The following is a 15,652-nucleotide window of genomic DNA, read 5'->3' as shown; positions in this document are numbered from 1 at the left end:
TGTATAAGATATGAGGGCAAAGAGAAAGGGAAACACTTATTTAACATGCAGGACCAGAGACGGATGGAATAAACACAAAACTATTAATACTCAAGAATAAAATTAATATTATTTTGTACCAGAATTTTCCAAGGTATTCAATGAACTGCAAGCAAGTTGTTTCAATTACTGCAGTGAATAACTGGAAATCGTATGTCGTTTTACTAAAGAACAAATCAATTAAATAATTATTTTTTTAATGTTTATTTTTGAGAGAGAGAGAGAGTGAGTGAGGGAGGGGCAGAAAGAGAGGGAGACAGATGATCTGAAGCAGGCTCTGTGTGGATAGCAGACAGCCCAATGCTGGGTTCACACTCATGAACCACAAGATCATGACTTGAGCTGAAGTCAGACGCTTAACTGACTGAGCCACCCAGGTGCTCCCAAATCAATTACATAATTATAATTATATTCCCAGCAAGGGAAGTGAGAGCCTGAGGAGGGAGAAGAAGGCACTGGTGTGAGGGTCCAGAGCCTGAGTAGGGGCAGGTGGCAGCAAAGAAAGGATGTTGGTTACATACAGGGGGACTGATCATATAAGTAAACATGTTAAAAATAAAAGTGAGCCATATTTTTCTCACTGCAGAATAAGGGTTATTTATATGGAAAGGGAGAGAATTAGAACAAAGCCTGTTGTGTGTGATTAGAACTGGAGAAAACAAGAGGCATACTAATGGTTTTCACTATAAACAGATATACAAAGAAATACAGATGTAAACGTGTATATGTGTATATACATACATATATTCTTTTATCTTGGTTTCTAAAAGCCATTCACCACCAAAAGGAACTAGGACTCTGGAGAATTAGCACTGGTGCAGAGAAAGTGCAAGATGAACCTGGAACGTCTCATCATGCTAGAAAGTAAGGAGGAACTCAGACTGAACTAAGACATGATAAGAACATATCAAAAGGATATAGAAGCCAGCGTTCCACTGGCCCAGTTTGGGCCAATTCAAACAATAAAACAAATAATGATAGTAATGGATTATAACACGTTGAAAAAACTATACTGACATAATTAAATTTAAAAAATTAAAGCTTAAAAAAAAAGCTTAAAAAAATAATTAAAAAATAAATAAATAATTAAAGTTTAATGAGGAAAAAATATTCACATAGTCTCAAAGAACCTCCCCTTACAAATACTTCTTACCTACCAAGCGAATGTTACAGTACAGAAGCCTAGCAGACATCACCTTAATCTAGTGATCAAAGTTAACATCACCAATAATGGGACAAAGTTATGTGTCACCTGAGAACGCAGTGAGAAGAACACAGCATCATTTATATAATACACCTGCCAAAGATGCATAACCTTGCGAGCAAAGCATCGGAGAAACTCACATTAAAGGACATTCTACAAAATAACTAGCTTGTTATCTTCAAAGCTATCAAGGTCAAGAAGGTCAAAGTAAGATTGAGGGACTATTCCTGAAGGAAGGAAACTAAAGAGCTGTGACAACTAATATTACCAGTGCTTCTGGACTGGATCTTTCTGCTGTAAAAAAACATTACTGGGACAATTGTTAAAGACGTCTGGAATTAAATGGTAGCCATATTTCAATGTTCATTTCCTGATTATGATGGCAGTACCATGGTTTTTATAGGACAATGTCCTAGGGTGTGGGAAATAGCACTAAAGTAATAATGGGTGATGGGGCACCAAGTTAGAAACTCACTCTGAAATAGTTTGGGGGTAAAGTTATTGTACAACATTTGGAACTTCTCTGTAAGTTTGAAATTATTTCAAAAATTTTTAAAAATCTGCATTATTAGAACATGTTCAATAATGTGAATTATCTCATAAGCAATTATCACATAGGAAAAAGATGTCAATACAATACAGAAACCTTTTTGGCTCATTCCCAATTTTCCTCTATAAGCTAATTTTTTGCACCAAATTAGAGAAGCTGAGAGCAAAGTACACTGCACAGCAGAACCTGGGGCAGCTACCTCCAGGAACACAAGAATAAACATGACACCCATCCCCCTATTCTCCTTCTTGGATCATTTTGTCCATGTGCTTGGACTCAAAAGTGTGTATTATACTCATTCTCTCTGATCTTTATGTGTTTTGCCTTTGTCACCAAAACTCAGTAGCCTCAACCCTTCTGTACTCTTCCATTAAGTTATCTTCATCAATTTTTTTAAGTTTATTTATTTTGAGAGAGAGAGAGAGAGAGCACATGCATGAGCAAGGGAAGGGCAGAGAGAGAGAGAGGAAGAGAGAGAATCCCAAGCAGGCTCCGCACTGTCAGCACAGAGTCTGATGCAGAGCTCAGTCCAACATACCGTGACATCATGACCTGAGCCAAAATCAAAACTCGGACGTCTAACCAATTGACCCACCCAGGTGCCCCTATCTTCATTAATTTTTAAAGTTAACTCCTATCTATACTGTAGTATTAATTTATTATGAATTTAATTGTTCTAATATTTTTTACTGAGATTCTAAAGTTCCTGAAAGTATTCTAGTTATGAATTTACACAGATTTTTAGGGCAGCCCTAGCCCTATTTTTCCTGTAATCCTTAGAATTTCTAGTGTATGATTTTTCATAACACAGGTATTTCAGCAATGCCACTAGCTTCTTCATCAGGATGATATGGATATACATGTAATTTTGTTCCCTCTCAAAACTTCGCTAAAAGCCAGAAAAGATAATAAAAGGCATTATCCTCAGCCCTTATTGGACAAAGTTGTGGTAATCAGAACATTAAAAAGTAAATACTGATATTGGCCATCTGTATGTCTTCTTTGGAAAAAAAAGTCTATTTAAGTCCTCAGCCCATTTTTAATCATATTATTTGTGGGGTTTTGTTTTTGTTTTTGTTTTTCGGGGGGGGGGTGTCAAATTGTATAAATTCTTTATATTTTTTAGACATTAATCCCTGATTGGATATATCATTTACAAATATCTTTTCCCATTCAGTAGGTTGCCTTTTTATTTTGCTGATGGTTTCCTTCAATTGTGATGGTTTCCTTCAATTTTGATGTAGTTTCAGTTAGCTTCTGCTTTTCTTTTCCTTGCCTTAGGATATATATCCTATCTAGAAAAATGTTGCTATGGCCAATGTCAAAGAAATTTCTGCTTATGTTCTCTTTTAAGAGTTTTATTATTTCAGGTCTCACATTTAGGTCTTTAACCCATTTTGAGTTTATTTTTGTGTATGATGTAAGAAAATGGTCCAGTTTCATTCTTTTTTGCATGTATGTGTCCAGTTTTACCAGCACAATTTATTGGAGACTGTATTTTCCCCATTGTATATTTTCTTGTCTCCTTTGTCATAGATTAATTGACCAGAGAAGCATAGGTTTATCTCTGGGCTCTTTATTCTGTTCCACTGATGCATTGCCTATTTTTCTGCCAGTACCATACTGTTTTGATTACTACACCTTTGCAGTATATCTTGAAATCTGGAATTGATAACCTCTACCTTTGTTGTTCTTTCACAAGATTGCTTTGGTTATTCAGGATCTCTTATGATTCCACACAAATTTTAGTATTATTTGTTATAGTTCCATGAAAACTGCTGTTGGTATTTTGACTGTTGGGACTGTACTGAATCTGTACCTTGCCTTGGGTAGTATGAACATTTCAACAATATTAATTCTTCCAATCCATGAGCATGGAATATCTTTCCATTTGTCTTCTCTTCCAGTTCTTTTATCAGTGTTTTATAGTTTTCAGAATACAGGTCTTTCACCTTCTTGGTTAAATTTATTCCTGAGTGGGGTGCCTGGGTGGCTCAGTTGAATGTCCAACTCTCAGTTTTGGCTCTGGTCACAATCTCATGGTTCATACGTTTGAGCCCTGCTTCAAGCTATGCTCTGACAGCGTGGAGCCTGCTTGGGATTATCCCTCTCTCCATCTCTCCCTCTCTCTCTCTCTCAAAATAAATGAATTAACATTTTTTTTAAGTTTATTCCTGAATATTTTATTCTTTTTCATACATTTGTAAATGAAATTGCTTCCTTAATTTCTCTTTCTGCCATTTCATTATTAGTATATTGAAACACAACAAATTTCTGCATATTAACTTTGTATCTAAAACTTTACTGAATTCATTACTTCTAATAATTTTTTGGTGAAATCTTTAGGGTTTTCTAAGTATAATACCATGTCATCTGCAAATAGTGACAGTTTAACTTCTTCCTTACCAATATGGATGCCTCATCAGGGAAATGCAAATCAAAACCACAATGAGGTTATCACCTTACACCTGTCAGAGTAGCTAAAATCAAAGAGACAAGAAATAGTAAGTGTCGGTAAGGATACGGAGAAAAAAGAATCCTTGTGCATGGTTGGTAGGAATGTAAATGGTACAGCCACTGTAGAAAACAGTATGGAAGTTCCTCAAAAAATTACGAATAGAAATACTATATGATCTAATAATCCCACTACTGGGTATTTACCCCAAAGAAAATGAAAGCACTAATTCTAAGAGATATATGCAGCTCTACATTTACCACAGCATTATTTACAACAGCCAAGATATGGAAGCAACCCATCTATCTACTGATAGATGAATGGATAAAAATATGTATACGTGTGTGTACACACACACACACACACACACACACACACACACACACAGAGGAATATTATGCAGCCATAAAAAGGGATGGGATCCTGCCATTTGTAACTACATGGATGGACCTAGAGGATATTATGCTAAGTGCAGTAAGTCAGACAGAGAAAAATACATATGATTTCATATATATGTAGAATCTAAAAAACAAGACAAATGGATAAACAAGTAAAGAAACAGACCTATAAATAGACAACAAACTGATGGTTGCCATAAGGATGGTGGGTGAGGAATGGGCAAAATAGTAAGGGGAGTGGGAGATAAAGGCTTCCAGTTATGGAAAGAGTAAGTCACAGGGACGCAGGGTACAGCACAGGTAATACAGTCAATGGTGTGGGAATAACGCCGTACAGTGAAGATGGTTAATGGATAATGGATAGAGGTACCGATTACTGTGTTCTATACCTGAAGCTAATATAACATTGTGTGTCAACTATACCCAAATAACTTTCTAAAAAAAGAGTAATTACTGTAATTGGGACCTATTGTACCTACAAATTTCCATGAGTTTATGATACCCAAGAAATTAGTTATCTGTCCCCACCTAAGATAGCTAATAAACTAACCAAATGTGGTAATTAAAAGAAAAAAATCAAGCATTTTATTACAGTAACTAAATAACTCCAGCTGATAAATAAAAGCTGTATGTAACATAAGAATTCAAGTTAACCAATATAGATGGGATGACAGAATTAGAAAATTAGAATTTTGCAATTCCTAATGAAATCACAAATTCATCTGTAAAACCATTACATGAGTGGTTGATGGGGGACTAGATCTTATGAGGCCAACGTAACACAAAATAGATTTACTACACAAAGTAACAGACTAGGGAAAAGGGAATGTAACTTTACAGTGGAGGAGTCATATTGTCATCTCTCTAATCCAATGTGTCCACTTCATTTTCACACAGAAGACTGATCTTAGCATTAGTAATGGTTGAATAACCAAGTATTGTATCTTTCCTTTTACAACGTGAAGTATACACATCACCTATTATGTAACTGTATAGTGGGAATTCTATAGGAACTAACCTCCTTTCTTCAGCAAGTTACTGTCATGAAAAAAAAGGCCTTGTTCTAGACTGAAAGACTTTAGGGACATAACAACCAGATGCAATGCCCAGTCATAGATAAGATCATACTTTGTAAATAGGTTGCAAAAGGCATTTTTAGGACAACTGGGGACATCTGAATATAGACTGGGTAATAGAAGATATTAAGAAATTACTATTAGGTATGAAATGAAATAAGGACTGTAGTTTAGTTTAGAAAGCTATTGTGTTTTTAGTTAAAAAAAAAAAAAAACGGGGGGGGGGGGGGCGGGGGAAAGACATTTGCCCACAAGAACAGGGAGAATAGAAAAGCAAATAATAGCAACAAAATTCTGAAAGCTGGAAGACAGTTGGATGAACAGTAACTGAGCAGACCAAGGCCAAATCTTACGATGGTTGTAAGAAAAATCTGAGTTCATCAATTTACATTACACGATACTCAAAGGGCTCAAGGATTTATACCAGTTAACCAGGCAAACGGGAATCAAAGAGGGAGAAATGACTGTTTAAGGAATAGTCAGATCCCAAGGTGTCTTCCCCAACTCTATGCCATTATGGGAAACAAATTTAGAGGTTTCTATTTAAATTACTTCAAGCTAACATAAACACAAATGACTAGGAGTTTATTTTATTCTCTGAGGAAGTAAAGCAAAGAGTCTCTAGATGGGATTTACCTGAAAGGTGAAAGGCAGAGGATTAAATGAACGTATACACACTGAATACTGAGATCCCTAGCAACTAGCTCCCAGGAACCCCTGACTCCTAGGAAGCAGACTGGTGAGTCTTTTGTGGGAAATCATACCAGCTGAAAAGATTCCAAAGATCCTAACGCTGGTTGTTCTTCAACAAATGGTCCAGACTCAGAGAGGCTTATAGTCAACACACTCCTAACTACATACATTCTGAGAGCATCCAAAGGGGTTTTTAGTCCTTCACTTGTAACCAGAACAGATTACCAAATAGCCAAGAAAAACCTCTGACACAATGGTTCTCAACATTGCCTGTACATGGAAATCACTTAGGAAGCTTTTCAAAATATTGATGCCTGGATCCCAACTCCATTTAATTGTTCTGGGGTGGGACCTATGTATTGGGATTTTTTAAAAATCCGTGTGTTATCATCCTGTGCAGCCAAGTTTAAGAACCACAGCTCTAACCCTGCATCAATGAAGACAAGACAGCTTTACATGTATAAACATTCAGCAAACAAAAAGAAACTCCTGGAAAGTTAATATGTGCTGACTGAACTAAAATATTCAATAGAAGGTTTTGGAGATTAACTGAGAAAATCTCCCAGAATGTAGAGCAAAAACACACACAAAAATAAGAAAATCATAAGATCAGTCCAGAAATTCCAGACAAAGAAAACAGGAAAATTGGAGAGGTCAGTAATACGAAAGACTTCAACAGCAATGTTGGAAACTAGAAAAACAATGCTGTTAAAATTATTAAGAAAAAATTTAATTTCTTTTTTAAATGTTGATTTATTTTTTAGAGAGAGAAAGCCAGAGTGTGAGTGGGGGAGGGGCCCAGAGAGAGGGAGACACAGAATCTGAAGCAGGCTCCAGGCACCGAGCCATCAGCACAGAGCCTGATGCGGGGCTCGAACTCACGAACCATGAGATCATGACCTGAGCCAAAGTTGGATGCGTGACTGACTCAGCCACCCAGGCGCCCCTGAATTATTATTTTCAACCTAAAAATTTCACACTCAATGAAACTATCAAACAAATGTGAGGATAAAATAAAGACATTTTCAGACATGCATGGATTCACAAATGCCTCATTTTCAAGAAGTTACTAGAGGAATTGGTGAATTCCATTTCTCAAGACTTACTCGTGTTCTTGCTCATAAGAATCTGTAAAATCACTGGGAAGCTGAAACCAGACTATGTGGACCCAAGACTCTACATTCAGCTTATCTTCTCCAGGGAGACTTCAACCCAGAGACAGTCTGAGCTTTCCTTTTTTGACTTTTACTAATTACTATTCTTTTATTTTTTACTAATTTTTATTAATTAGAATAATAAAATATTTTGGGGAAAAATACTTATCTTAGAATACCTTATGTCAATCTAGAACACATATTCAAATATTGAATTAAACATATATTGAAATAAACTGATAAAGTGAAGAGAAACAAAGAGAAACTGAAACTAGATTTTAATAGTAAAACCCCATTCACTTATAAAATTCAACCTCCATAAGAAAGAATGTTATAATCATATAATGTTGCAATGAAAATTAAAAGTTTATGGCAATGTATCATTTTGTATTGCAGTATTGTTTACTAACCTCTGATTCATCACCCTTCTCTCTATAAGCAGTAGCAATACTGGTCTGAACAGCCTTAATCCATGCCTGGCGCAGTTTTTCAGAATCTGCCTGAAGCATACAACTTCTAAAAGGAAATAACATTGTTTTCTCAGACACTAAATTAACCCCCCAAAATAATAAGATTTATTTCACTATTTAATAATCTTCTAACAAAAAGTAATTCCACTGAAATATTTTATTTCATTTATTTTTAGGACAGAGTATATTCATGAGGAAATCAAGGTACCAATAAAATAAACCGCCTATTAAAAAAAAATCACAAATTCCTGTACATTTAAAAAAAAAACTTTAAATTTACCAAATATAACACTAAGTTTTTCTATAAGCTAGAAATATGAAATAATTATCAAAGAAATTGATCTGACATATGACTTCAGTTCATCATCCTGACAGCTAACAAGTTTTCATATGGCTACATCAATAATCTTTATGGAGTTTAAAGAAAATGATACTGGGTAGAGGTTACATAAACATCTGACTGTAATACTTGTAATCACTAATTATGAAAATTTACCTTTAAAGCACTTTGTTCCTCTTTAGCACACATAACATCGCAAGTAAAACACAAATCTTTCTCTACTCAGTAAAGTTCTTTAAGACAAACTATACAAACACAAAAGGAACTCTCATTCTTTAGAACCACTTACTTTGTTGGAGAGACTACCTCAAAGCAGAAACGTCGTTCTATGTCTTCACAGTGTTTCACTGTGCACAGCCTTAGATCTTCCACTACCACGGTGGGGTTATCCTACAATAAGGAAATAAAACTCCCAGGTTTATCAACTTAGTTTTTAAACACAACTACCAATAATAACATACTTAAAAATATTACTTGGAATAAATGGGTCGTCGAATTTTAAAGATTTATATTTCATCTTATTTAAGATTAAAAATAGGAGTTATCAACAGAGATACAACTAATAAAGGTAACTCTGTCCTGTTCATAATTTTATGTGTTTCATAAAATGGCTGTACAAGGATTAAGTGAAAATATATATAAAGAGCTTAATCTAAAACTTGGTAATTAATTAATAGGTGCTCAATAAATGTTAGCATCCTATAAATTTTAATTTTCTTCCTTTTTCTTTCATATCCATTACTTTCCTGGTCCCCCCTCACATATAATAAAAGCTACTTTCCTCAAAAAAGAAGACTTTAATAGGCAAGTCTTAAGTAACTAAAAAAAAAAAAAAAAAAAAGCCTATATACATTCTTCTTTAAATACCTAAGAAAATGAGAGTCTATCATTTTTCTAGTACTTAACAAAAATATAAACTCAAAATCAAGTTTATCAGACCAGAAGAAACCATGAACTAATGAGCTAGAACAAAGGGCTTATGTGGAATAAGCCTGCAAGCACAAAACCGAGCAAATAAAATGTCAGATTGTGTATCTCTAGAGTAAAGTGAGTATTTAAAATGTACAGTTGTATACTTCATTCACAAAGCCTCACAGGTAAAATTCAGGTCATCAATTAACTAATGGAGTTTTTTTTCCTAATTAGTTTTAACATTCTCAAGTCTCATGTAATCTTAGTATGTCTTTCTGATAAACAAAAATTCCTTACCCTTAAAATAAGGTTCAAGAAAAGAAATGTATAAAAACAACATTAACACATTTAGAGGTTTCTATTTCAATTACTTCAAGCTAACATTTTAATGTCATTTTTTAACATTTCCATATTATCACCTTTGGCCCTAAGGTGATATTTATTAAAAGGCACCTTTTCCTTCGGCATCAAAATAGTACTATGGAATGGCAGTATTGCTCCTGTCATTCTGCTGGTCAAAGAAACGTGAAGAAACAAAAGTAATAATCCTGGGACACAGAAACACCCATCTCAAAACTGTAAGTTAAGAATTCAGCATTCAAAAACCACTCTGCTGTTAAGGAGATACCGATACTTTCCACTTTTGAGTCCTCTTACACACCCCTAAATATAACACTAATGAACGATAATTTTGCATGCAGGAGTATTTACAAGATGAACAGACAGAGAACTAAAACTGAAGACTCACTGGGCTTTCACTTCATTAACAAAACACCTACCTTAAACTTTTTCTGATATACCAGCTGATTGTTCTGTATTGAAAACCAGCGTCTAAATAAATAAAAATAGATTAGGTTTTCATAAACATAATTTATGTCAGTTGTTAGAAATAAAATATTTGGGAAAGCACTAGAAAATCAGTTTATGTTAATTATGTTTTGAGAAGTACATTGTTTTGTTTTGTTTTGTTTTATATAGACTGATGTCAGTGAGATAATTATGGAAAGTAAAGAACAATTTTAAATAATTTTAAAACCACAGATTAGGAAAATAAGATTACTGTATTTTGATTCATTTTATCTCAGAAATTTATATCCTAATAACAGCAGTTATCCTTTATGCTATCACGAAAAAATAATTGTTTTAAAGTAAAAATTTAGTTTGAGGTTACTCAAAAAGAACTAAAATCTTTCCCCCAAAAGAACTGCTTCTATTATAAAGTAGAAAGAAATTTATGTTGTAAATAAGACTATCCATTTGTACACAGTAAAACACTGAAATAAATGGTGCTTTGTTTTCAACCTTTCTGCAGCTAATTCAGCAAGCATTTGATTTGTTAACCAAAACAAGAAATTAAAGCAATTTAGAAGTGATATCCAACAAGAGATAATCGCCAATTCACTTGACCTCACTTTAATATAAAATATTTCTAATCAGAATAATCACAGTTATTACTAAAAATGATTCACCTATTTATACTGTTCTGCTCATTCTTATAAATTATTACACAAACAATTTACTTGCAATCTTCTTTAGAAGAAAAAGCTAAGCTATATATGGCATACTGACTAATTCTAATTTATTAAACCAGTAAAAGATCCTAAAGACTTACAAAAAAAAAAAAAAAAATCACAGCCAAAGCCATTCATAAAAGGAAGCAAAAATTCTCATCAAGCATGAAAGGTAAAACTATTTGAGTCATTGTTTTAAAATTAGTTTCAATGTGAGATGATTTCTATTGTAAACATTAGTTATTAATCTATTAGCAGATAGAGATTCTACCTTTTCATTGATACTAATGCAAAGCACTGGAAATTGTATTTAGACACAATGAGAATTTCTATTTTAAAAAATTAAGTTAATTCTCCAAAGCTGAGAAAATGATTAGATGCTTTTCTATTTTTAAGCTAGACAGATAGTTAGGTTTTCTTTCTTGCTACTTAAAAAAGGTATCACCTTTACCATTAAAATAGAGATCTGTTAAATAAGCATCTAGTTAAAACCAAGTGAGTTGCCTCTAAATGCAAATCATCAAGAGGCAGGCCAGAAAAGGAAGAACTTCCGGGTTTCTTTGCTTTGGGACACAAGGTTAGTTAGAAATGTTAAAAGGAAATACCTGTAAATAAACAACGTGGTGCAGCCCTGCCATGTGGGATGACATGCAATGGAAACAGTCTGTGACAGTGACTAAAGTGTTTTGTGAGAAATCATTCGAAGTAGGGTGACCTATACTAATAATTCTTACGGTTTATAGTATAGTGATCATATTATAGAATTTGATAAAAAACTAATTTTACTGCACAATGGAAAAACACCCATATAGCCACTGAAACTTTTCATGCTTCTGAGGTCTTTTAAAAAGGAATTTCTTTTCAACTGCTGTATCTTAGGATAATAACCTCTAAAAATAACAAAACAGCACATAAAAACTTTTTTGGTCAGAGACCACTTCCTCTGGTCATTAACTGTTCAGATCATGTGTATTACTGAAACTCAGTTCCCCTGCTATCTATCTTTTGCTGGGGGACTTGCTCACATAAGCATTTTTTTGTACACTCAGGGAAGACACTATAAATTCATCTTATATTTTGACATTTCCTAAGGAACAAAATCATAATGTACCTCACTAGAAAAAAAATTCAATTACTAAGATCTGTATGTCGTATGACACTGTCTCTCCTCCTCTGCCATTAAAAAAAAAAGACAAAAGAGCCAACTACACTAATTTACATTGATCAAAACTTTAATCAAGTAAGTAAGATGGAATATAATTCTTAATTGCTCCTATAGATTAATCCTAGTTATTATTAACATCTCTAATAAAAGGAAAAATGAGACAGTTCATAGCCAGTGAACAGAATAAAATACTTAATATTTCAAGCTCATACTATCTGTAATTTGGAGGCACCTCAAAAGACAAACTATAAAAAAGACAAACTTTAGAAAGCACTGTGCTGACACTTACACTATTTTCTACAAAATTCAAATGCGGACCACAAAGCCAAAAAACTATTTGTATACAGGAAATTTTCTTGGGGCACCTGAGTGGCTCAGTCAGTTAAGCATCTGACTCTTAATTTCAACTCAGGCTGTAATCTCACATTTTGTGGGATTGAGCCCCATGTCAGGCTCCGTGCTGACAGCATGGAGCCTGCTTGGGATAGTCACTCTCTCTCTCTCTCTCTCTCTCTCTCTCTCTCTCTCTCTCTCTCAATAAATAAATAAACAAAAAAACAATGAAAAAGGAAAATTTACTTGGTTCACTAAGAAAAATAATACACCACTTTATATCCATTCCAAATTGAACTAACTCAATAAAGATCTTAGACCAAAGTACTAAATTCATGAACAATTTGATATTATTGATTTTCAAATATCTATGAGAGCTTCCAGATAACAAAACAGGGGGTAAAGGAAAAAATATATTAAAAAATAAATCAAGTGTCTTTTACCATGTTTGATCACTAGTCCTCGAACTGTATTTGAAACCAGGAATATAATGTAAAAGTCAAACTTCTAAATCTGTATAAGCTTTCTCACTAAAACTATAAAAATGAAAGATTTATGCACATATTCATATATGTGTCAAATAGGTGACTATTTAATAAAATTTAAAGCTTGAGCATGTAAGGTTACTGTCTTTCAAATGCAATCTAATTTTTCCCAAGGAAAAAGACCAAAATGTTAAATCTCTAAAAACTGACAATGGTTCCTTTCAATAAAACTAATATGAGGGGCACCTGGGTGGCTCAGTCAGTTAAGCATCTAACTTCAGCTCAGGTCATGATCTCATGGTTCATGGGTTCGAGGTCTGCATTGGGCTCTGTGCTGACAGCTCAGAGCCTAGAGCCTGCTTCAGATTGCGTCTCCTTCTCTCTCTGCCCTTCCCCACTTGTGTGTGTCTCTCTCAAAAATAAACATTAAAAAAATTTTTTCTAACTAATATGACTATTACCAAAAAGACTAATTCCTAGTTATTGTTTAAAAATTTGAAAAGTATTTACTAGCTTATTTCCCTTAAAAAAAAAAAAAAGATATGAAGGCGTTCATATTACTAATCTATTATCTTCATTGGGTATCTATAAATATATCAAATGTTCTTTTCCAGATTAAAACAAATTGAGAAGATGGGCATTGAAAGGATAATTCCACTTCTCAAATATAATGTTTATGTTTCCTTCCCAATTTAAAACATGAGACATTATATCCATTGCAAGTAATCCAACGGAAATGCAGGTTAATTATGAGCTTTCTCGTGCCAAAGAGGAAATTGGAGTAAGGCAGGAATGAGGGGAAGGAAGCCATTTGGTACCTGATATGATCGGGCTTTTTCCTGTCATGTGAAAAAATGGGGTAGGATTAAAACATAAAGGAAAGGTGGTAAAAGAATGAAAACGCAAATGTGCAAAATAAGCAAAGGACTAGCATGATATGAAAATAAAGCAAGAATTAAAGAAACAAGCTTAAGCTCATAACCTAACAAAACAGTCAAAAATATCTGTTGCATTTTGTTCTCAATTCATACATGTATGCATTTACACAGGTAATTCCAACTCTTATGACTCTGAAATGCTAACATTTCTGAAATGCTAAATTTTCTTCAACTATTATGGTATAAATAGTTCTTGTAGGACTTAGTACACTTGGGCATGTCTACTATTATTTTTATGCCTCTATGGTGATAGCTATAAAATATAAACAGTACTTTTCCTCATCTTAATAAGTTGCTCCTAAAAAATTAAGGAAAATTATATATATATATATATATATATCTTCATAAACCTGATATATATATATATATCTTCATAAACCTGAAACAAATGAAAACTTTTCATAAGGAAAATTGGATCACTAATTAAGAATTTCAAAGATTATAAAATATTATTAGCCAACTAAACCTACCTCCCACCTGTTCTCCCGCTTTTCATCAATGATAGCAGAGACTCAAAGGCCACACATATGAGTATCTTTATTTTTTTAAGAGTATCTTTAATACACACATACACTTCTTATTTTGTAACAAAAAGCCAACAAAAATAAAACATGTATCTGTGCCTGCAGTATCTAGAGTACTTTAAGACACTGCATAATACATCTTATACTTTTAGTTATATTTTCTATCTCATTCAACAAAGACTGAGCATAGTTTGTAATTATTCAGCTTCTTTATTCATTTTACTAGCTTACTACTAAATAATCTTAGTATTTAATTATTTTCCTACTTCATTCATCTTTTCAGAATTTATCATAAAAAGCAACAGACATATAGATACGAGTAATCCATCTGGCACTGATTTGAGCCTAAGGTGAAGCTGCCACATTGAGAAGATGGCCTGATATAGAAAGATAATTTTGGTACGTCTTACATGTCTTCAGAAAAATATATATTATAGACATATAAAACTCTTAGGAGACACTACAAACTAGAAACCTGAAACCAACCAGAAACAAACACAACAATTCACATAAGACATAAAACCCCTCACTGCTTACACTCTTTCACATCACACAAAATATGATTTCTTCAGTTAAATTTCAAATTATAGAATGATGTTTAGATTTTATGAAGCACAAGGACAGGTTTTAAAACTACCTGGGAATTCCTAATCAAATGTATTTACCTCAGGAAGGAAGTCTTTTTTAAAAGTTGGCTTAAAGAAAAAAAAATAATAAATAAATAAATAAATAAATAAATAGATAGATAGATAAAAGTTGGCTTAAAGAAAAAAAAAAGTTAGCTTAAACAGATGATGGGGATTATTAAGGAGGGCACTTGTGATGAGCACTGGGTGTTGTATGAGCGTGGAATCACTAAATTGTACATCTGAAATTAATACTACACCGTATGTTAACTAACTGGAATTTAAACAAAAACTAACCTATTAAGTAACTAAATAAATAAATGTTGGCTCTAAAAATATTACATGCCTCTATTCCATGAACAATAGATGATGGCAAATCTGTCATCATATAATTAGTACCCTACAGTGACTACAAAGAAAATGTTCCCTTAAAACTAATCCAGAGGCAATGTAAAGAAGATACTTAAACAGTAGGTAGAAAAATCTTTATGCTTGAATAGCTGGAATCCTAGATTTTTAAAGTTAAGGCACAAATATCACAAATGCAGTCTTTTATTCCAAGTCTAATAGAATATATTAACAAGCTAGATTGAGCACTAATTAGAGAAGTAGGGCAGACTCCAAAGTCATATATAAGTAAAGAGAAAGTATTTGCAAATATTTTCTGAAATTAGATTTTTTGTAAATTTCATGTAAGAAATTTAAGATATATTCCAAGCTTTTTAAATGAAAAGCATTAGAATATTCTAAATAACATTTAATAGAGTTCTTTCTTCTCT

At 33.3% G+C, this 15,652-nt stretch overlaps 1 protein-coding gene across 4 annotated transcripts in view; it reads right to left on the bottom strand.

The window, feature by feature from the left end:
• ACAP2 (ArfGAP with coiled-coil, ankyrin repeat and PH domains 2) overlaps positions 1-15,652 on the bottom strand; it is a 160,503-nt gene that overhangs the window by 22,682 nt on the left and 122,169 nt on the right. For all 4 annotated transcript variants that reach the window (XM_042999276.1, XM_042999279.1, XM_042999275.1 and 1 more), the window contains 3 exons: positions 10,071-10,122; positions 8,669-8,769; positions 7,980-8,085 (listed from right to left, as the gene is read on the bottom strand). In XM_042999276.1, coding sequence (XP_042855210.1) covers positions 7,980-8,085; positions 8,669-8,769; positions 10,071-10,122 — 259 coding nt within the window. The remainder of the gene's footprint in view (positions 1-7,979; positions 8,086-8,668; positions 8,770-10,070; positions 10,123-15,652) is intronic.

The sequence above is a fragment of the Panthera tigris genome, chromosome C2, assembly GCF_018350195.1.
Source record: "Panthera tigris isolate Pti1 chromosome C2, P.tigris_Pti1_mat1.1, whole genome shotgun sequence".
Lineage (NCBI taxonomy): Eukaryota > Metazoa > Chordata > Mammalia > Carnivora > Felidae > Panthera > Panthera tigris.
Note: the sequence above shows the minus strand (reverse complement) of the source record. Positions and strands in the feature narration are given on the sequence as shown.